The sequence below is a fragment of the Montipora capricornis genome, chromosome 8 (assembly GCF_036669925.1).
Source record: "Montipora capricornis isolate CH-2021 chromosome 8, ASM3666992v2, whole genome shotgun sequence".
Classification (NCBI taxonomy): Eukaryota; Metazoa; Cnidaria; class Anthozoa; order Scleractinia; family Acroporidae; genus Montipora; species Montipora capricornis.
Window position 1 is genome coordinate 30,316,723 of NC_090890.1, and position 22,500 is coordinate 30,339,222.

General features: G+C 39.3%; 2 protein-coding genes across 2 annotated transcripts in view; both read right to left on the bottom strand.

The window, feature by feature from the left end:
• Window positions 1-22,500, bottom strand: part of LOC138059126 (receptor-type tyrosine-protein phosphatase S-like) — a 183,748-nt gene that overhangs the window by 150,082 nt on the left and 11,166 nt on the right. The gene's annotated exons all lie outside the window — the stretch shown is intronic.
• LOC138013924 (receptor-type tyrosine-protein phosphatase alpha-like) overlaps window positions 1-22,500 on the bottom strand; it is a 48,544-nt gene that overhangs the window by 14,043 nt on the left and 12,001 nt on the right. Inside the window, exons 10-20 of the mRNA XM_068860959.1 lie at window positions 21,783-21,880; window positions 19,865-19,981; window positions 18,855-19,009; window positions 17,709-17,844; window positions 16,445-16,594; window positions 14,029-14,128; window positions 13,621-13,697; window positions 12,530-12,661; window positions 12,124-12,279; window positions 10,895-11,073; window positions 9,552-9,687 (exon numbers count right to left, since the gene is read on the bottom strand). Coding sequence (XP_068717060.1) covers window positions 9,552-9,687; window positions 10,895-11,073; window positions 12,124-12,279; window positions 12,530-12,661; window positions 13,621-13,697; window positions 14,029-14,128; window positions 16,445-16,594; window positions 17,709-17,844; window positions 18,855-19,009; window positions 19,865-19,981; window positions 21,783-21,880 — 1,436 coding nt within the window. The remainder of the gene's footprint in view (window positions 1-9,551; window positions 9,688-10,894; window positions 11,074-12,123; window positions 12,280-12,529; window positions 12,662-13,620; window positions 13,698-14,028; window positions 14,129-16,444; window positions 16,595-17,708; window positions 17,845-18,854; window positions 19,010-19,864; window positions 19,982-21,782; window positions 21,881-22,500) is intronic.

A 22,500-nucleotide genomic window follows, 5' to 3' on the forward strand; every position in this document is an offset into this window, starting at 1 on the left:
ATTTTAACTGGAATTTTACTATTTAATGGTCCGCCATTACTTACTTTAAGATCTTGAGAGAGCTGGATCGAGGAGAATATGACGTCAAAGGCTCATTAGTTTAAGAATGCAATACATGTGTACTTGGCAAAATTAATATGCAGCACGGGAGTTTTGAGCTTTCAGACTTTTAAAGTCGCATTTTTGCATATAAAATAAGCTGCATTCACACGCTGAAATTTTAAGTTAGTGAGCCTTTGACGTCATCCACCCCTCTGAGGTAGGGCTGTCCACAAGTTGCTCCAATTTTCTCAAAAACCTGCTCCAATTTTCTGAAAAAGTTGCTGCAAAACTCCAAAAGTTGCTCAAAAGTTGCTCCAAAACTCTAAAAGTTGCTCAAAAGTTGCTTTCAATTTTTTAGTTTAAGAAATTGATTAACAACTTAAATAAAGATTTACTAAATAGATTTCACTTTGCATAGATATTATATACATAATTATATCATACTGACTCATCAATATTGTAAGACTGAGACTCTCTCAACCCAAATCATAAAAATCAGATTCTCTCTATTGGCTCTCTATTACGATAACCACGTGATTGTATTCGAACAAAACAAACTTTGCTAATATGCTTATTAAATATATAAAGTTTCTCTGACATACACGAGTGTATGTGGTATAAAACCATAGTCTTTCAATATTTACATCTTTGCGGATAAAGTACAGAGTACTGTCCCTGTTGGTCAATGTTTTGCACCACCAGCTAGTCCTCTACAGACATATAATGCAAGGTTTCATGTGTACTTATTGTCATTGTAACGTAACATAGCTCCAGCACTAGCTGCTACTTCTAAAGGATCTGAATATTCATCATCTGGATTATCACTCGGCTCCGCCATTTTGAATTTTTGAACATATCCACTGACCACCAGGGTCACGCAAAATCATGCAAAAAAGCAACCGATGCTTTAAATTCGAACTTGAATGGGCGGTTTTTAGTTACAAATTGCAAAAAAGAAAAAAGATGCACGAAAGCCGAAAAGTTGCTCCAAATCTGAAAAGTTGCTCAAAATTTGGCGAGCAACTTATGTACACAGCCCTACTCTGAGGTCCAATCGGTCAGTTTTGAACGTGAGTAAAACACTCAAAGTAAACGGCCTTTGAACAAAAATCAAAGCTCAAAATTTTGCCCAGCAGGGGTTATGCAAACGCACTTTCAAAATCTGAAGGAAAAAAGGAAGTAATTTTTTGATCACAGGGGCACTTTAAAAATTTAGAGTGTAAACGCAGTTGATCATGTAAGCAAAACAAGAGTTTACAAATCTGAAAGCACGAAACTCCCGTGATTCATGTTAATTCAGTCGCGTACAAACGCATTGCCTTTTTAAACTAGTGAGTCTTCGACGTCATTTTCTCCTCGATCCAGCTCTCTCAAGATTTTAAAGTCAGTAGTGGCGGACCATTAAATACGAAAATTCCAGTCTTTTTGAAATTAAGGCTTAAAGCTTGGGTCACTTAGTGTTTAGTGAACATAGTTTTGAAATCCAAAGGAAAAATTTGATAAGAACCAACAAAAGGGAAATTAAGCAGATAATGGTTTATTTCTCAAAATTTCATTACTTGGTTGCCAGTATGACAATCCCAGTCGGAAAATGGGTAATATTTCTCTGTTGTTTTATTTTTTTCCGTGTCGGTAAAAGTCTTGTCTGTCACTCCCGTGCTAAGTGGTGTCTTTGTGCATGTAGTCTTCTGTGCGTATTTTGTTAGGTTTTAGGGGTAGTGGAAATGCGTAGATTTCTCTGGTGCACACAGGAGAACATTTAATTAACCTGCAAATGGCGTTTTAGTGCATCTTTAAACAAAATATACCCTTATGGAGCTCAAGAGTGGATTGTCAATTGAGTAAACACGACAGGCGGTGAAAAATAAATATCTGGAATCTTAAAAGCGACGAGTAATGGATCTCGACAACAATCTTTCGCCCGTCGAGCCGTAATCAAATTGAGCTGTGTTTCTAATATTTTATTAAGTGTGGTGTTATGCACAACACTGAAACCAAATGGAAAATTCTCTGGTAACTTATGGGTTCAACGAAGACAGAGAAGGAATCGAACACCTTACGTGGATACTACTGAATTCACGTTGCCACTGTCAATATTATAAGCCCAGCAGTGAGTGGCCTCTAAAAGAGCTGTAACCGTTGAGTGAAGGCTTCGAAAACCGGACTGGCTACTTGTTAACAAATTATTATCCACTACAAACGCATAAACCTGATTATATATTGTTGGGTTTCACTCACGTGATCAACAGCCATGTTTTTCAACGAAAACAAACATAATAATAGCTTACTATTCCCAGAGGATTGGATCGGGACAACAACATGGCCGCCATTTCATTGTTTGGGGACACCAACATGGCGGCTGTGACGTCATGTGAAATCCAAGAATTATTCTCTCAAAAACTTTAGCAACAACCGGGATGATTGAAATTGGACGGTAGTTGTTCAGGTCCCTGCGTTCTCCTTTTTTAAAGAGTGGTATGACTTTCGAACATTTCCAGTCGGTAGGAAAGATGCCTGTATTTATAGATCTATTGGAAATAGCGCACAATGATTCTGCTATCAAGTCAGGACAAACACCAAGCAGCTTGGCAGATATCCTGTCTAAGCCAGTAGCCATAGATTTACATAGCTTAGACAAAAGGGAAAACACTGCGGATGTATTGGTCTCTTGAAATTGAAAACTGTGCTCGTGATTTTGAATTGTTAGATAATCAAGATGCGAGTGACCAGTCACATTGGCAGGTATTTCCTCTGCCAGCTTGGGCCCTATACTTGCAAAGTGTTCATTGAAGATTTCACATATTTGATTCGGATCAGTGAAAGTCTTATCATTATATTTCACTTCCTTTACTAATGACCCCCCACTTGAAAAAATTAATTGGAACGCTACAGTTCAATACCACCACCCAATTCAGTGCCTTCTGTTTTTGTGTAACACGTACCACAGGCAACCCAGTGTACGCTTCATGGAGCGTCTAGTTAATAATGATTTGATTTATGTACGGGGTCTCCAGTTAGTGTGCCATCGCTAAATACAGTTGACAATTAAATATTATCTATAAAAAGCTAAAATATCACGGCTGATATAACGGTGAAGGAATATATTGAAAAAAGACAACATTTCGAAAGTTCATCAGGGTTTTACAAGCAATGACTACGGTTAACAAAGACGATTCAATTTGAATAGTGATATGGCGTGTGATTTGATACAGCCCTAAAGATAAGTATTTTAACGGACTTAACTGATATCATACGGTACAATAATACTAAGAAATGATGATAGAAATTGTATAACGGTAAAGAAATATAAGGGAAAAGGTGGATTACGTTTCATCTTTCTTATAGAGACCTATTGGTTAAAGGGTGTTCTCTATGTTTATAAAAACAATATGTTTCTCTTGCTTTGCGTACACTATCACGATTGGAATGAATGAGCTCGAAATGTCGTTGGCGGTGTGATTATTAGTGAGGAAGTGTTCTGAACCTGTGGTAGACTTGGAGACGTTGGTTGTTTTGTCGACTGGTCTGCGGTGCTCGTCTGTGCCATGTAGAAGACATCTTTTGAATTGCAGTTGATGTTATGCGTAATGTGTCTTGTTTCGCCCGTGGCATGGAATATGTAACTAACTTGTCCATCAGTAATATAGGTGCATGTAGAACAGTTATTGCCACATCGTTAAGAAGCCCGAAGTTGATTTTTTTGCACGGTGGGATCGTGTAGTTTGGCACGAACAAGGTAGTTTTGGAGGTTGCTACTACGACGGAAAGCTGAAATAGGAATAGTTTTGAATTCAAGTTGCACCTTAAATATACCGTTTGGTAAATCAAACGCAACTCGCCCTTCGCTTAGAAATTCCGATTAGCAACTCCGGACTGAAACGTTTACACTGTTCATAAACTTCTGTCTGGCACGTAATTGTAAAATACGAAACTATTACAAATACTAATCAACAACACAAATTGATCAATATGAAATACTTCATAGATGATCCAGAATGTGGCACTCCTACTATTTTGAAATTACATATACTTTATAAAGAAAGCCACAATTTAATTTAATTTAAATTTTACATAGGCTTAAAATAAGAGCTTTTTAAATACTTGTTTTTACTTACTTTCAATCCAGAGAGGACCATAACAACAACAATCCAACAACAACACAGCTGACAATATTGAGAATCGTTGTGCTTGTATTTTCCATTCATGGCATCATTATTCATGGATATCACGATACCTTTCAGTATTGGATTACACCATAGTTAGTAGTGTACTATGATTACACAAAAGAAACGATGGAATGATCTCCGCACAGGTCCCTACTTTATTATGCACGCGAAAAAAATAAATTATGCATTCGCGTTATTGTTTTGTAGAACAATACGTATACCCAAGGGAATCGAATATATATATATATATACACGGCTAATTTGTACTTCGGGACTTTGCGTCGGCAAAGCGAGATTTGAATATTTGGAAATTGTCTTTGCATCAGTATAGCTGATCCCAAGCGGTGCATAAAGTTGTGCAAAGAACACAATTTACTTTCGTCGTCCGTGAAATGTTCAAAACCTGTGTGGAAATATGGTTAGTTGGCAAAGTGCATCGGGCGATGGATTTTTTTCACGATGCTCAAGAAAAAAATGCGATTTATAACCTTTAATCCGCCAGAACTCATGATTTTCTGGCATTTAGCTTTCGTTGAAAAAACATATTAGCCCTAGCATCTTGTGGCTGGAAAGTTTACGATTGCCTTCAAGACGAGGGCTAACATTATCTCATAGTTAACCATCGCCTAAATCTCTTCGCCCTAGGCAAACAAGCCCACAGCAGGGCATTGAAAAGACATGGCGGGGAATGAAACGACGTATGCCTTGCACCGGAACATCCATGGATCTCCACCAAAGTTATACACTTGGAAGCATCATTGAGCATATGGCACCGATCTCTACAAAGAGCGATAAAATGCAAAAGGCCACGAAATGCACCGTTCGTGATCCTGAAATGGCCGTGCCTTATACAGGAAAGAAGAAAACATACACTCTGCAGCGCTCTGACGAATTCGCAAACAGAAAGAGAAAACAATCTCACGAAAAATAGAGCAGGTAGTCATTAAATTTTTGATAACAGTAGTTTTATTTGGTCTGTTTGTTATGTTTGAGAATCTGAACCCTATTAAAACGATTACTTGAAACTCCACTTCTTTCCCAGGAAAAGTGCCAAAATTGCAGGAAAAAATGTTCTATTTTCCGTATTTCAGTCAGACGTTCGACCGGTTTTTTTAAAGTGCATATAGACTTAAGAACAAAGAACAAAGCGGCAGAGTCCCAAAGGACGTCTATTGTTGTGGCTATTGTTTCCTTGAAACAAAGGAGCGTGCGCATAATGAAGTAGGGACGTGTGCGGAAATCTTCCTGAAACGATTAACCAACACCTCGTATCATCGCTAACGACAAGGAATATGGTATCCAAACTACGGAACGGGGATATCTTCTTCAAAGCCTGTAACGTTTATATTCTCTAGGCAAATAATGCGAGAAAGTACTGAAAACTGTTGCCACTGCAGCCACGCCTTCTCGTTCATCAAGCTCTTTCCAAAGAGCATTTCTCGCTGCCTGCAGTTTTACGCTAGCGCTACTTGAAAAAAAAAAGCTCTCTAAGAGCCTGTACAAATCGGATGAATGTGTCACGCTACTACCTTGTTGAAAATATTCAACCTCAAATTCTCTTAAATTACAAAACTTTACTTGTCGCTTTCTCAACTTAACTTCTCCATCGCTACAAAACTGGACCTACAATAGGACGTTTTCAACCACCAATAACAATAGAGAAATGTACGACTTCTGGTGGACGAACAAAAGAAGCTGAGACCTTTTTGCAGATACGACGGCCATTTTGATTTTTATTGTTTCGAAAGACATTATGGGATACTCGGTGGGCAAATTAATATGTATTTGCCCCCTGGGCATCCCATAATAGCTATTTGAAACAATAGAATCAAAATGGCCGCCGTATCTGCAAAAAGGTCTATGGGAGATCAGGAGCCCATCTGGAGCGTGCAACTTCCATACAGCGTCCGTGAAAAGGCGTTTTCACAAATAGGTTTATTTTAAGACTAGCCCTTCCCGCGAATTAGGTCAAAAAACAAAGGCAGTTCCGGTTCGGTGACCCTATGACGTCAGCTTAATTTTTTGTAATTGGTCATCGGGCTCCTGTGGGAGTCTCATTCGCGGGAAATTCAATCTAAAAATAAATCGGGCTGTGAAAACGCCGTTACACGAACACAGTAGAGTTGTAGGCTCCGGGTCATGGGTTCCTGGAGAGATCTTTTGCTTTCGTCCATCAGTATGGCGGCGATGGCGTCACATAAAAAACCTCTATTGATGACATATTGTCTAATTATACTCTACTTTTATCGGCAACGCAGAAAGCAATCTGTTAGCTTGTGTTTCTACTTCTGAGATTATCCATAGAAATTTCCATCTGCTTCTGTAAATCCTGTCATGCAAAAGTTGTTCCTTTAAAACGCATCGCTGCTCAATCTTGATCATTCTATCTAAATTTCATTTTTTTTTTGCCGCGTGGTTACCAAGTCCTCATGCCAGTTTTTTGGGCTTGAAGTTAGCGCAGTCGTCGGTGGGATATAAATACCAGTGCAATACTGCAAAGTGGATGAATCGGTATTCCGCCTACCATAGGGAAAAAAAAAAAAGGTGAAATGAAGAATCAGGAAGACCCTTAAGGGTTCTAGTGAATGTAGAATGGTCACTGGCCCATTACCACTGGTTAAAGATATTTTAACAAATAGTGCTATTTTACAACAATAAGTGGTTTTCAATCACCTGATAAGACGGTCATGTTGGTGCACAAAACAATAGCAAATTACGGCTCATGTTTTGCATTATAATAATTATAAGTCTTAATTCCAAAAAGACTTTTTTCTCTATTGTTCTGTGCATCAACATGGCTGCTGTGACGTCAGGTGAAAACCATCTATAACAACAATCACTCTACGTAAGGGTTAGACAATGAACGCGAGTGTTGTATGGGATATAGTGCTTCGAGCATAGTAGAAGGCCACAAGGGCGTAGCCCGAGTGACACTTCTATCTAATGCGAGAGGCGCTATAGTCCCATAGGATACGAATTTTCATTGTCAAACTGTCTTAGAGTATGGTCACATCCACGAAGAAACCATATTTTATGCCGATTATATTTATGAGCGTATTTTAATTGTCATTCACGACTGGGAATCGGGTTGTTATTTTGGATGTCGCCGTAACGTTGGTAGAATTTTACGAATAACAATGCTTTCTTTCTTTGGAGCTTTGTTTATTTTTTGTTGTTTTGGTAGCTCATTTGCTTCGACTATGAGCCCGTATACATAGCTCGAGGAACTTAAGGCCGTCCTTGCCATTCAAGAGTTACTTGCTTTTGAGAGCGTAGACATGTGCTGTTCGCACGAACAAGAGAGCAAGCAGCACACTCGTGAAAGCTGTCTCAGACGCCCTTCAACCACCAATAGGGCAGCCAAAATGTACATAAAAAAGGCAAGGAAGAAACATCTAGCGAATCATCAGCAACCACATCTCTTGTTATTAAAAGTACTGTGAGACCACTCTTTCGTTTATATCTTCCTCAAAATAGCGATATTTCTTGTTCACAAACATTGACGTCAAATATCTTTTGATATTCAAATTTGCCGAACACGGAACTAAAGAAGTCATTGGGTTCTGGTTTGCATTTTAATAAAAATAGGTGACGTCACAAGAAACATCGCTTTTGATAAGTCGAACTTGGTTTTGTTATTTTGGTGATTACATCTCTTGCTTAAGTTTTGTAAAGCGAAAACTTCAAGTAAAATTGTTATTGTTAGAACTGCAAGTTGTTTTTGTTTATATTAGAAGCTTGTAATTCGTTAGTCTGCTGTATATACATGTACTCATTAGTATGCTCTATATAGAGCATACTAATTAGGCTTTTAGACAAAGGAAAACTGAAGAAATCATTTATCTTACCCCACAATTTCCCTGTGCTTCGCCTCTTTACATTATTCAAGACAGTTTATTGCTGGTTTTCACTCACGTGATCAACAGCCATGTTTTTCAACGAAAACAAAAGGAAGCGTTTGCATAATAATAGAGTTAAATTCCCGGAGGATTTGGTCGGGGCACCAAAATGGCCGCCTTTTCTTTGTTTAGGGGCACCAACATGGCGGTCGTGACGTCATGTGAAAACCAAGAATTGGATATAAATCTTATTCATGAATGGCGCCTGTTTCATTATTCTTTTGCTAGTGTGCAAATTAGCCTACCAAGCCTCATTTTAGAGCTAGAATTCTCTTCAATTCACTGTATGGTATCGAGATCATTCTCGTCACCACAGCCGCGGTGGCTGGGAAACTCTATGTAGGAGAACATGCGCCGTAGGTCTCCTATAGCCAATAATAGACCTTTTTGCAGATACGGCGGCCATTTTGATTTCTATTGTTTCAAATAGCTATTATGGGATGCCCAGGGGGAAAATACATATTAATTTGCCCCCTGAGCATCCCATAATGTCTTTCGAAACAATAGAAATCAAAATGGCCTCCGTATCTATCAAAAGGTCTATTGGCTATTTGAACCTGACGGCGCCTGCTCACTCCTCGTGCTAACGTGAATGCACCAATCAGAGACGCTTTTGATTGTTCTTCACGAAAACCAGTGAGAAGACACCTTGTTTCAGGGTTCCCCAGAGCTCGTCTCTCCCTCAGTCAAGAGAAGAGCTCTGGGGTCGAGATTGGTGGGCTAATTTGCACTTGGCCAAAAGAATTATAAATTGACCGCCATTTATGAATAAGATCCACAGAGCACACAAATACTGGACACTGATTAGCTGAGTGGATGTGACCATGTTCTAATTAAAGGGACAATGTAATGGCGTTTGTAACGATTTCTAGTCAAAATGTAATAAACGTCATATTTTGACACCTCATGGTTCCCAAATGCTTTCGAAATTATTTTTTAGACGGTCCACGTGACGCAAGAACAAATGGGTTAGACGACTTATCTTTTTTAACTTTATACGTCGGAGTTACAACACAACAACTCAAAAACGTTCACTCAACGTTTTCAAGTTTTAACGCACCTCTGTCATGGCCACTCGTCACCAAAAGCAGGTAAAGATAGTCTATGCACTAAAAAAGTCCTTTAATCTCAAAGGAATCGTTTTTGTCTTCATTTTGTGGATGCCAGAGAGTTACTTAAATTACACCAATTTATACTAAAGAAAACCAAAGATCAGATCAAATCTTTCTAACCTCTTGGAGCAGAGTACAGAACAAGCAAACCCGTCCTACATGTGGCCTCAAGTACGGGAATGAAATAACTTTTCGCAAGATTATCACTATGGTCTAGGCTGACATGAGTAATTTGTTAATAAGTCGTTAGCAACTTCAATTGAAATGAACTTGAATATGCAGAACACAATCAAATTGAGCAAGTTCCGTTTTAAGTATAAACCTCGGCTTACCGCGGTCCTTACAAGTCCAGGGCGGGAAATTCTCATGGCCTCGATCGTTTGAAACACGTCAACAACTTGCTCGATTTTTAAACGTTCCAGAGCTGAGTAAAGAGCACAGAATGTACCGCTGCGACCAAGACCGTCCCTAAAAAAACAATGACAAAGATAAGGATTTAAAATATATAGGTAGCCTCATCAACATCAACATCATTATCACTATCACTATCAAAAAAGCGGTTTTCAATTGAATGTCGAAAGTAATTAGAAAATTGCTTTGGTTTTGCATTGCTTCACTCAGTGATTGGTTCAAAGTTCTCGCGCCATTTTTTCAACCAATCAGAAGTAAAACCAAAATCAATCGTGGCTCGCACGTGCACATTTTCCCACGCTTTGTGTCGGCTACGTGTAATTACTTCGAGTTTTGATTGGTTTACTGCATTGTCTCCATCCTTTTTGATTGGCCAAAGTAGTTACTTTGGTTTTGGTTTTACGACACTCGATTGAAACTCGCTCTATCACAGTTATTAATATTGACTGCTTAATAACCGAGAGTGAGGTCCTCACAGTAGAATCTGAAACTGAGGCCTTGCCATAATGAATGAGCGATAGCGATATTATATGGCTAACAGAACGGTTCTGAAGAAGAGAAAACTAATTTGTATAATCCATAATCGGCCCGTGGGCGTTACGGGAGAATAATGCCCTAGCACATAGCTGATCTTAGCCAATCACAGCGCGCGTTGTATCGGCCAGAAACAGTACCCATATAAATATATTATTATTATTATAACTATTATTAAGGACGGTGCCTAGTATTGTTATTGCGCATATGTTCTGCGCATCTCGAGGTACTCTGGTTTCCTATCAATGATGCTTACTAATTCAGGGATATTTTTGCGCGGTTTAAAACTATCCGGAGAAAGTAGATTTTAGTAAGTACTCCTGGTATCCAAAAAGAAAATTGGGGGTAACCATGCATTTTTGACAAATAATTAAGTTTTAATTTGATAAAGAACGCCACACATTGCTTTGTATTTTAAAGTTTTTTGCAAATATTATTCATGAATTATCTTTGAAAAATGCGTGGTTACCCCCAATTTTCTTTTTGGATTTCAATAACACTTGTTAAGATCTACATTTCCTGCATAATCATAAATCGGGGCCATAATACCTTTGAATTAGTAGGCACCGTCCTTAATACTATTATAATGTCCAGAAATGCATAATTACATGCGTACCCTTGCTCTTCTTCCCTGGCTATAAGCCACACGCGAAAATTAAACTGGTATAAAGAAGTACTGCGACGCGTCAGTTAGGAAATGGCTATCATATGATTGATAGATAGGTCATACCGTACGGCATGGTGAAGTTCTCCCGCTATAGCTAATAATTGATGGGAGTATGCGGGAAGGAAAGAAACCTCCCGGAAGACCTCGAACAGACAGGAATGTTGGACTGCGTAAAGGATGGCGACCATTACGTAGCGTTCAAGAGTTACACCATTGAACAAGAACTGTGACGAAGGATCTGCCTTTAGACAGAGCACACACACACAGAAACAAGAAACTGACATTAGCACGAAGGCCACATTTCTCTTTTACACTTTCCTACCACCGGTACTTTGTTACATCATTCATAAACTCGTAGTAACTCACTAAATAGTTCAACATAATATGGTCAAAACCGTGCTTTCCCTTGATTTTACGTAGAGTACTTTTGATTTGCCACTAACCTGCAGATTACTGTGATTGGTCCGTTGCCTGAATGCTGTTGCCACTTTTCCACTTTAGCAATGAGAGTGATCAGAGCTGAGCACCGTGGGAGTTTATCCTCCTCCATCCAACCGCTGTACTGGAACATCTTGATCCGGAGGCTGGTTTCCGGGGTCTAGTTTCGCCGCAGAAGGAAAAAAATCCTTATTCGCTCGTTTGTTTGTTTTTATGTGGGCACATCGTTCAATGTTGTGGTGAGAAACTTCAGTGCCTTTTTCATGAAAAAGTTCATTATCAACTAAATTACTTAACAGTTGCTTCAATGTTAGTATGCAGCTTAAATAAAAGGGATACTTCGTAAGACCACTTAAATGGCAAAACCACACTTTGAATGTGCCTTCGTTTACTTTGCCTCTCCCACCAGGGAAAAAGTACATGCTCACTTTTTTTGGGAAAAGAAATAACCGATTTTTGCGCATTACGTTTCAATTAAGTGAGATTCCCAGTGCTGTCATGCACTGTCATGCGTTTTGTTTTCCTATTTCAGACCACGTGATGTTACTCTAGGGAACAGTTTCTTTAAAATGTCGTCTTATGCAGGTGTAAATGCACGCATAACTTATGAAAACACAAAAGGAAAATACCCCTGGGAACATCACGTGGTCTGAAATAGGAAAACAAAGGCACAAGCTAAAGTGGTCTATCAAGCGTACTGACCAACACAAAAAAGAAACACGCCATGTGTTAACCAGTAGTTAAGAATTACCTTGCGAAGTCGAAAGAAAGAAAGGGGAAAAACAAAGAAACAAAGAGAGAAACAGTCACGCATAACCCAGTAGTTAAGTAAATTGCCTCATGAAGTAACTCACCCTCAGATCAGTTGCTCTAAACATCTTCTCAGCGATCTGTGCCTGATCGTAATTTGCCTTAAGGTTGTCCACGCCACTGCTACTTGCAGATAACCGGTGAACTGTAATCATGTCGTCATAAGTTGACTCATTCTCTGGCCAAAACAGAGGGAAATCCTGAAAAACATTAAGAGCCCAATTACGATCTAAACTGACACACACCAGAAAAGACAAAAACAAAAAAAAGATATCAAATGATACAGCCCCGTCTCATTTTCATGCCTCGGTTTACTTTCTTTGGTATTCCATTCAAGAGATTGTTTGGAGTTGAGTGTGCTTTGTTCCGCTGGTGACACTTTCAACCTTATAAGATGCGAGCACAGGACACTTTTACACTGCTACACCACTGACATACAAAATGCCTTACCCCGTCCTCTTCACTACAATCAAACAACACAACACAAGAACACTCCTGTTCACAGAGCATGCGCCAGAAGTCCGTGACAGTTGGTGTCAGAGGATAATGTGTCACAATGAACGCATGCTGCTGTTTGTAGCCCTAGGGGAAGAAAGGAAAATTCATGTTGTGTGTGACCACTGTTTCAGTTCATCGTCCTACTACTTCATACCGTGATAACACCGCCTTCGCGGGGCTACGCTGTTAAATGTGATTGGTCAAAAATCGCGCTCCGCTTCCTTCAATTAATTAGAAGGCATTATGGCCTGGCCGGGGACATTGTGTTGTGTTCTTGGGCAAGACACTTAACTCCCACGGTGCCTCTCTCCACCCAGGTGTATAAATGGGTACCGGCGAAATGCTAGGGGTAACCCTGCGATGGGCTGGCATGCCATCCACGGGGGAGTAGAAATACTCCTAGTCGCTTCATGCCATGGAAACCGGGATACGCTCCGGCTTGATGGGTCACTTGGCCCGTATGCAGACTTTACCTACCTTACCTATTAAACATTTGATGGCAATTTGCTTTTTTTCCAATATTTAGCTACCATTGCTATTGCTCAAAGTAAAGATGTTTTTACTTAGCTGCCTTAAGACCAGAAATTGATTACTTTAGCCAGTCAAAACAGACGCAGACAGTGAAATTACGCAATCATTACGCCAAGCAAATTCATGAGGAGAGTGAAAAGCGCTGCAAGATATTTAAACCAAATCTCTAGCGTAGTAAAACAATGATGAAATTAGTTCAAAGGTAGACTTGAGTATTCTAGTAAATCGTCACTAAAACCACGACTCGACGCCGCGCACCAAGTTAACTATATATCGGGGCAAAGCAGTCGTGAAAGACGTCTTTTGGTAAGAAACAACTGCACGCATTAATTCTGTGGGGAGGTGCTAATGAAAGTTCTTTCTTTCCCATTTCTAATTAATTTGTGAGCCGGAGTAAGGGTTTGGTATTACGTTGACGTTGGACTGGATAGGTAGGGCTCGTATGGGATGCATGTGCCATACCAACTGTTTTGACAAATTGGATCATTAATAAATGAGCCATAACTACTCACAGGTATATTCACAGCATTTATGTAGGAAGTGGGTTCATTGTCGTCAATGGCAGTCAACACAACACGAGAAAAATCAGCTACAAAAACAAGGGGGGAATTTCTTTCACCAAAACAAAAGAAAATGTTTGGGTCAGAATAGTGTTTAAAATAAATAGACGAAAACAAAGCTCTAGTTTAGGCATATGTTTAGCACACAGCAAGAATGTTCTTACAAGCCATATTTTGGTCAGCCAGTATTCAAACCCAAACATAACGTGCTCTAACAAAAAAATTTAACCTTTCGGAACTTGCATAAAATTATACAATCAAGAAAATCAAATCAATAATCAACTTCAACTCAACCTCGATCGTCATCTTCCAATTCTTCCCTGACCTTTGCTTGGAATTTTGAATCTGTGAGCTACTTACGGGCTAAAATATCCGGGCTCCTGTTTTTCTCCTTGTTCTCTGGATAAGAAGCGACGAGATAACATTCTTTTTTCAGCACAGGACTGACTTTGTTCAGTGTCTAATAAAGGACGCAATAAAGTTTAACTCTTAACTACATTTTCAAAAATTTCGATCCAAGATTTGTAAATACACTACCGAATATGCAGCAATATCCTTCTTGGAATGATGAATATACTTGTAAAGTGTACATGCATACTGGAAAAATCTAGGTTCTCGTAACAAGATCAAGCGCTTTTTTGTGTATCTTGTGTTAAATAAGAAACAAACAGTCATGCACGGACCTCTTACGTCTTTTTTTCTGTGCATCGTTGAACTGATATATAGATATATACGCCTAGACCCGATACGGGTAAAACACTAGAAAATACATAATAAAATAAATTCTATTTAATCAATTTCCACTTATAGCTTTCTTTCGAGCTCGGTACTCCTTTTGTCGTTGGTAAGTTGCAATTCGATTTGCATTCACAATTCCACAAACATTTCCAATGGTTCTTCTCCAGAGTGGTCGGTCGACAACCAAAACGTGTAAAAGGTAAAAGGCTACGCCAACTATGTTGCCGGGTGTAGATTATGGACCAGGGACCGGTTCCTGAAAGGTGTAATAACTCTATTCCAGGGATAGATGTACCTTATTCCAGGAATATCTTTATTTCCGGAATAAATTCTGTTCTGTCAGAATAGCAGATTTACCCCTTGAATAACTGTTATACTTGGTATAATTTATTCCTTCTTCTAGGAACCGGCCCCAGGGCGCAAGGCATGTCTTGGGATTCTATCAATGGATAACCGTTGCCCGTGTTTTCACGACAGCCGTTGTCCCCTTAATATTCCTGAAAGTGATTTGTTTGCACACTTCATTAAGGGCCCACTGACGTATTTTTTGGGGTTCGTTGCTAAGGATGTAATGTTAAGTAATTTGAGAGAATTTGGCATTATTTTGATCAGTTTCCAACTTTTGTAAGCCAATGACCCTAAATATGACGTCATCATGCCACACCCATGGTCACGTGACCAATAAAAGAAAACTCTAAATTTGTCTCCGTGCTACGCAATTTGGGTATTTAATCGATGGTTTGATAATTTGTATTCGTTTTTGCATCCAGCCAAACATGGTTTTCTTTTTATTTTGAAAAATGTTCCTTTTAAAGACATAAATGATACTGAAATACCCATAACTTTTTCAAAAAAGATGATTTGAAAAAATCAATGCTCAGCTATATTCTGTATTTGGGGGTGAAATGTGCCATGTAAAAAAAAATTAATTCAATTTAAAGACTGCTGGAAATTTAGCTTTTCTCAAACCGGAAGTCAGTTCGTTTACGCATGCGCAGTTGATCTGAGAACGAGCGAGAGGAAGGGCGAGGAAAAACCTTCGAAGCAAACAATAGTTCGTGTGGTGACTTTTGCTTGTGAGTGGGTTTTCTTGTCAGCTCATGATATGATTACATCAGTTACCGGAAGTAACATTTCACTTCCTTAGCAACGCCCGAAAAATCCGTAAGTGGGCCCTTTAAGCGACTTTAAAATGATACGTGTTTTAACGGGTGAGATTAAATGAGGAGAGAGCACGTGACAATACAAAAATAAAAATAGCACGCCTGTTGTATTTCCGATTTGAAAAACCGCAAGCGACACCTCATTGGCCGAAAGTAATTGTCAACTTGCTTAAGCTACCTGGTTTGGTGGCTTAAAATTTAATGAGAATTCTATTGAAATTTGCCGACTCGCTTAACTTTCAGCAAGTCGGGAAAGGAACTGTTTTCACGGAATTTTCAGTTGTCACTCGCGAAGCGACCTGAAAAACCGGTCGTGAGAACACGGCCGCTGTGTAGTAAGCTATTTGAAACTCTTGGGGTTGTTTCAGAATATATGGTCCCTTGTACCCATACCTACACTGAACTTCTATCTATTGAACCATCAACAAAGAACCAAAACTTACGATTGCTATACTACTAACTAAAGGAAACTCAAGAGAGCTCGGTCGTTAATGTTGGAAATTGTGACGATGGTTCAACATTTTCCCATTACGAGGAGTTGATGTTGTCAATACACAATTCACCCACAAATGACTGAATTGCATACAATACAATAACACAATACATACTTAATTGACCGCTCCCCATCAGGGCTTTTCAGGGCCAATGAAACACAACGAAACGACAGAACACAACAACAACTGTTAAGAATCCCAACTGACCGGAGGCAAACCAGTTGGCTATTTACAAGTGCAGCTGGGAAGTTGAACCAGGGACTACCAGGAACAAATTCAAAGAGTGGTCAGAGCGGCTCTTGAACCCGGGATCTCCGGATCTCAAGGATCTCAAGGCAAGCGCTCTAACCACTGGGCCACACTGCCTCCTTCAGAGCTAACCTTAAATTCGGTCTCGAAGCGTGACACTTTATTTTCTTGGCTGACGACATCCATGCGATCCAGCGTGACTCTTAAACTATGAGCGTAAATCTGAGTGTTACCACATTGCACAGCTTCCAAAACAGCATCGTGGCAAAAGGCGTATTGGCCCTAGAATCGACCACAAAGAAATAAAACGAAATGCAAATTCATTTAAATTATCGAGATACAGATGTGTAATGGAATAATGAAGTTGATGACGAAGTTGCCTTGTTAAAGATCTAGGGACTTTAAAATCTACGACGCGGTCGTCAACAAGTACGCCACAAAAACAACAATTTCATTGGTTTAAGGAGGAAAAGTAATCGTGGTGCATGATATTTTTGCGGTTCTCTGCACAAGAACGACGTGAAATCACCAAATTTGAGCTTTCGATGACAGCACAGGCGTACAAATGTGAATCTTTCATTGTTTATTTTACTCTGAAACTGCTCGTACCGTTTATTTTTAGGATACTTCGCCCACGTTGTACGACATGAACGAGATGGAATGTTGAGGTGACGTTTTCGTTGACGTCGTAGTTTTTAAATTAAGTGCCCCTGTGACCAAAAATTCTTATTTTTGTTTTTATTTCAAAACTACGTTAACTAAACACTAAGGAACCAAAGTTTTAAGCCTTGATCTCAGAAAGACACCTGTTTATTTTAACTGGAATTTTCCTATTGAATGGTCCGCCATTACTAACTTTAAGTTCTTAAGAGAGTTGGTTCGAAGAGAAAATGACGTCAAAGGCTCACTAGTTTAAGAATTCAATGCGTGTGTACTCCGCAGAATTAATATGCAGTACTCCATGCCAGTTTTGGGCTTTCAGACTTTTAAACTCGCGTTTTGCATTTATATATAATACACGCTGATATTTAAAGCTAGTGAGCCTTTTAGGTCACTTTTCCCTGGATCCAACCCTGTGAGGTCCAATCGGTCAGTTTTGAACGTGAGTAATGGCGGACCGTGAAATCCAAAACTTACACTCAAAGCAAACGGTCTTTGGATAAAAATCAAAGCTTAAAATTTTGCCAGTCAGGTGTTAAGCAAACACACTTTCAAAATCTGAATGAAGAAAAGGAAGTGACTTTTTTTATCGCAGGGGCACTTTAAACGCGATACTGGCCTTCACAGCATGTTAATGAAGGAAGTGAAATTTGTGGCGGATAAATCCAACTATAGAACGAAAAATATTATCTAGACTCGGGCCTTACAAAGAAAATCCAAGTAATAAAGTACATACTTCGGTTTGGACCATTTCTGCGCGCCGTGTCCTCAAATAAGACACATAGTTGAAGATGTCAATGGTTTTCTCGACTTTGATTCGATCCAATGTGCTGTCAATTGCCATAAACGTGCCTGTTCTACCAACACCGGCACTGTAAGCAGAAAAGAAGACACAGACGAGAAAAAAGGTTAGCTCATATACTGATTCCTCATTTCAATTCAAGTTATAGCATTGCAGGAACGTTGCCGTCCCGTGAGAGTGCAATTGGCCTCCTTGAACGAAACGATCGTCAACTGAAGTCCACGATTATTGGGTCTCCTAAAGAGGCACATTTTTGCGCCTTATCTGCACAATTTCATCATCGGGGGGATTCGACTAGGTTCTTATGGAAATAGAGTACCAACGCAACCAGGTTTTAATTGGTTCAAAGCAAGTAACAAGTTTCCGGCAGCAAGACATACAAAACAACGGCAAGGAGTGCAAGTTTTCGACGAATTGCATAGATTACCAGCTGTATATTTTACTCATTTTACTAAATGTTTTCGTACAAGCTTTATAACGTACAGATCTACCGAAACTGTAAATGAATACAATTACTTTGAAATAAACGTAATTACTTGATGGATTAAAGAAAACCGCCACTCCAACAAAATATACCTTAAACCGAGAAAAATTATGTCCAAGATCCAGCTTGTTTCGAAAATTTGCAAAGCAAGGCTTTATATCACTATACATCTTGAATAGCAAGTAATTATACAAAAGCGGTAGTGCTTTCAAATAACAGGACAGAAAAGTGTAATTTCCTCCGGTCTAACGTCATCTCTTTGTACGGTGAGAGGGGAGGTTTGGAGTGATAGTAGATACGTGTATTTGGCATAAATTGACTACTTTTCTTAAAAAAAGCACCATAAAAACGATTGAAGAAGGAAAGGAAGAAGGGAAAAAAAGAGTTTTAAAGACCCTAAGAAAATTGTTGTTCCTGTCCTTGAAGTTACACATACAAACAAAATCTGACCCCGAACACTATGGAGAATAGTGCTCTATGGCTGCCACGGTGACAAACGCAAGGATTAAGAATTTCCAAGAATATTGTTTACAGGCAATACTTTTGCTCGTTTTGGAAAAGAGAGCTCAAAGAGGTGCACACTGTTTTTCCCCCACCTGCAGTGTACAATCATTGGACCAGCATCCGCAGAGTGGTATGCTCTCACTCGCCTCCTGAAAGCCAACAAGCCAGTGGGGTATTCTGGGACACCATGACCAGGCCAAGAAGTGAAATGAAATTGTTTGACTTCTCGCTCTACGTTTTCACTCTCCTATAAAGTAAAATATTAATTATCACCATCATTATCATCATTTCCTTTATTCATACACGACAAGGTTAAAAGTAAGATGCTTGTGGGGTCGTGTAAATGGGCCATTTCCGAAATGCCTCTTGTCTCGGTTTCGAAGTGAGTCTTGGTGCTCAACTATTGTAAGGGAAATGAGTTTGATTTGCATACGAATACGCAACTCATTTCCATTTGAATGGTTGTGCATCAGGATTCGCTTTGAAACTGAGTCATGCAGCAACTCGGAAATGGGCTATTACAGGATAATAGTAGAAGTAGAAGACAGAACAATTCTTAAGAATAATATTAAATAAGAAATTAAAACCGGATAATGTCATGCATTATTTCGAATAAAACTATGCACATGTATCTAAACTAGTAATTACCATGAGTAAGTGGCCGCCGAGAGGTGGCAAAACGAACCACGTGCCGTGCGCAACAACGAATACTGTGGGCATAACGCAGATATATCATCTAAAAATCCGCGCATCTCAAATGAACGGGATTAGAATGGTTGCCTCGTACCCTCGGCAGCAATAAATAATATATACCGACAGCTTACAGCACTTAAATCCTGACAATTCCTAAGGAGCGATTAATTAAACGTTGTTAAAGAATCAAACAAGACGTTGCCAGGTAAACTTACAAAAATACACGCGTTTTCCCTAAAAACAAATCTATGAGAAAGTGCTTTAAATCATTTGTCAGTCAATCCAACGTGGATGTACTGGATGCACGAGGGATACGTAAGGAACACATGTTTGACAGACGAAAAAACTATCAGTTGTAGGAAGCATTGGATAAAATAATTAATAAGACACATAGAGATGGCCGACTGACCCTTTTGACATTAAAGGTCCGTATTATGTAATCTGAGTAATGCTCAGACTTGACAAGCATCACTGATATGTCCCCATAGTCCTGTGCCTCATCAGGCCAATACTTGTCGCATTTCAACTGAAAACGGGAAATATAACAAAAATTACTTAAAAGAAAGTCTATGTACGAAAGAATAGAGACCTTTGGGTGGGAATAGGAAAGTGCGTAGGTGAAATAAAGAAATACGTAACGAGGCCGAAGTTTGACTGAGGACATGTTCCCTTGTCACATAAACACACAACGACAATTGTGCTCAACTTATAGTGGTTGTTAGGTGCAGTATGTATAAGCTGTCAAAAATAAGAACGCCACAGGACGAAAGGTTTAATAAGCTAAAAAACAATGGCTCCACACGCCCCGAACGTGCATTTAAAAATTGTGTCCATTTCTGGGCCGTTGTCGTCCTGACAACGACGTGAAATGACGAAACTGGAGGGAATATGTATAGTTCATAAGCGTCAGAACATAAATTTTTAATTTGGTATTCTAACATGCTCACTGTTCATACCAATTTTATTCCTGGAAAGGTAATGCACACTTCCCATGACGAATGACTTGGAATGCCTGTTTCTTTTCGAAAATTCATTTTATGGACAGTCAGATAGATAAAGTTCCCCTACCCACTATTTTCTGCATTGTCCTGAGTGATTTGATGGGTTTTTGAAACGCTTCAATTTCCCCTTCAGATCCGACGCGCCGTAACATACAATATAGATGGACAAGGCGTGCAACTTCCAAGACCGCTCAAGGCCGAGTGCCTCCAGAATTTAGCCGCATATCTCCCACTCTCAAAGGTCGCTCGTCTCCCAGCTTTGGACGAGTCTCAACAAATGAGGAGACGACTACATAAGAGAGAAAGGCACAGAATTCGACTTCTCCTGTCTTCAGCACGTTGTCTGGTGACCATCTACTTTTGGGGGGGGGGGGGATTTTGTTATTGATTCAGTCCGTGTTTTGTCAATCCGATACGATCAATTCTTATTTCAAGGTCTTTATTTTGGACAGATAATCTCTGCCTTGACCCAATAATCATTAGCTCAGTTTTGGCAACATTTAAACTAAGCCTGTTGGCTGGCTTTCAGCCAGCAGCTAAATATATGTTCCCACACATAACGTATCCACTAAATCTAGACGAACTCGAACTCGCACTCGCACTCGAACTTGTAGAATAAAATACTTGATCCAAAATACTTGATTTTATTGATGTCCCTTTAAAGCCACCGTAGTACGGACAGAGCCATCATTGGAATTTGATCAAATCAAATTAACCAATCAAAAAGCACACATTTTCCCCAAGAAAGACAAAATTATAAATGTGTGCTTTTTGATTGGTTAATTTGATTCGATCAAATTCCAATGATGGCTCAGTTCTGTCCGCATCATCAAGCTTGAAAATCGAGCAAGATTTTAAGGTTTCAGAGTCGTGTAAATGCAATGATTTTTGGCACTATGCAAGCAGAATTATCGACTTTTTACGTGCCCAAGGCTGGAGACGAGCGACCTTTGGAAGTGGGAGAAATTCGGCTAAATTCTGGAGGGACTCGGCCGTGAGCGGTCTTGAAAGTTGCACTTCTTGTCCATCCACATGTGACGACGCGTCGGGTCTGAAGGGGAAATCAAAGCGTTCCAAAAAACCATCTAATCACTCAGAACAATGCAGAAAATAGTGGGTAAGTGAACTTTATTTATCTGACTGTCCATAAAATGAATTTTCAAAAAGAAACATCGCGATTTGATGTCTTTATGGAACCTTTTCCTCGATCAGTTGAATCGGCCGTTACAACTGTCTCAAAATAACGTGACGCTCTCGCATCCTCAGGGTTGTCTGCCTGTGATTTGACATTCTTGTTACTGCCTTCTTTTAAAATGACATCCTTACCTTGTTTCTCTCCCGTAAATTTGTCAGCATAACGATTGTTGACGACTGCTTCTCCCACACCATTCGCCAAAAATCATGGAAAGTTCGAGTAACTGGTCCTGTTGAGTCGGAGGAATTACTTAAATTAAAAGCAGGTAATATTATTGGCATTTTGAGACAAGGATATTAAAAATAAATTTATAAAATAAAACAAATGAATAATTTAAAGTTAAATAAATGGCACCGAGGTTGAAATTGAACCCACTGCTTTTATTGTGATCATAATACACTCAACAAAATCAATCGATTCTGATTGCTGCGATAAGTTCACTTTTTTCCTAAATTTTACTCTGTGACATCAGTATGCACGCTTACGACTCGAAACGAAAATGACGGACTGCGCTTTTGCTGTACTTTTTAAAAAAAGATGAACAAAATGTAAAAGCGTAACAACTGATAGTTTAGACAAGAGTAGTTATTCCTGGATAAAAATGTCAAGTGTATTACAAACAAAAATCGTACGATCTTCGCGTGCAATTCGGATTTAATAGATACTCGTGTTGTTTAGAAAGTTCTCAAATTAAACTCGCCTGGAGGCTTCACCAGTTTTGAGAACTTTCACAGCATCACCCGTACCTATTTATTCTCAATTCGGTAAAATCGTAAAACGTCTGTTTGTGACCTTTTCTATTTGGACTGACAAGGTTTGTTATCGAAGCAACAGAATGACATGACATGC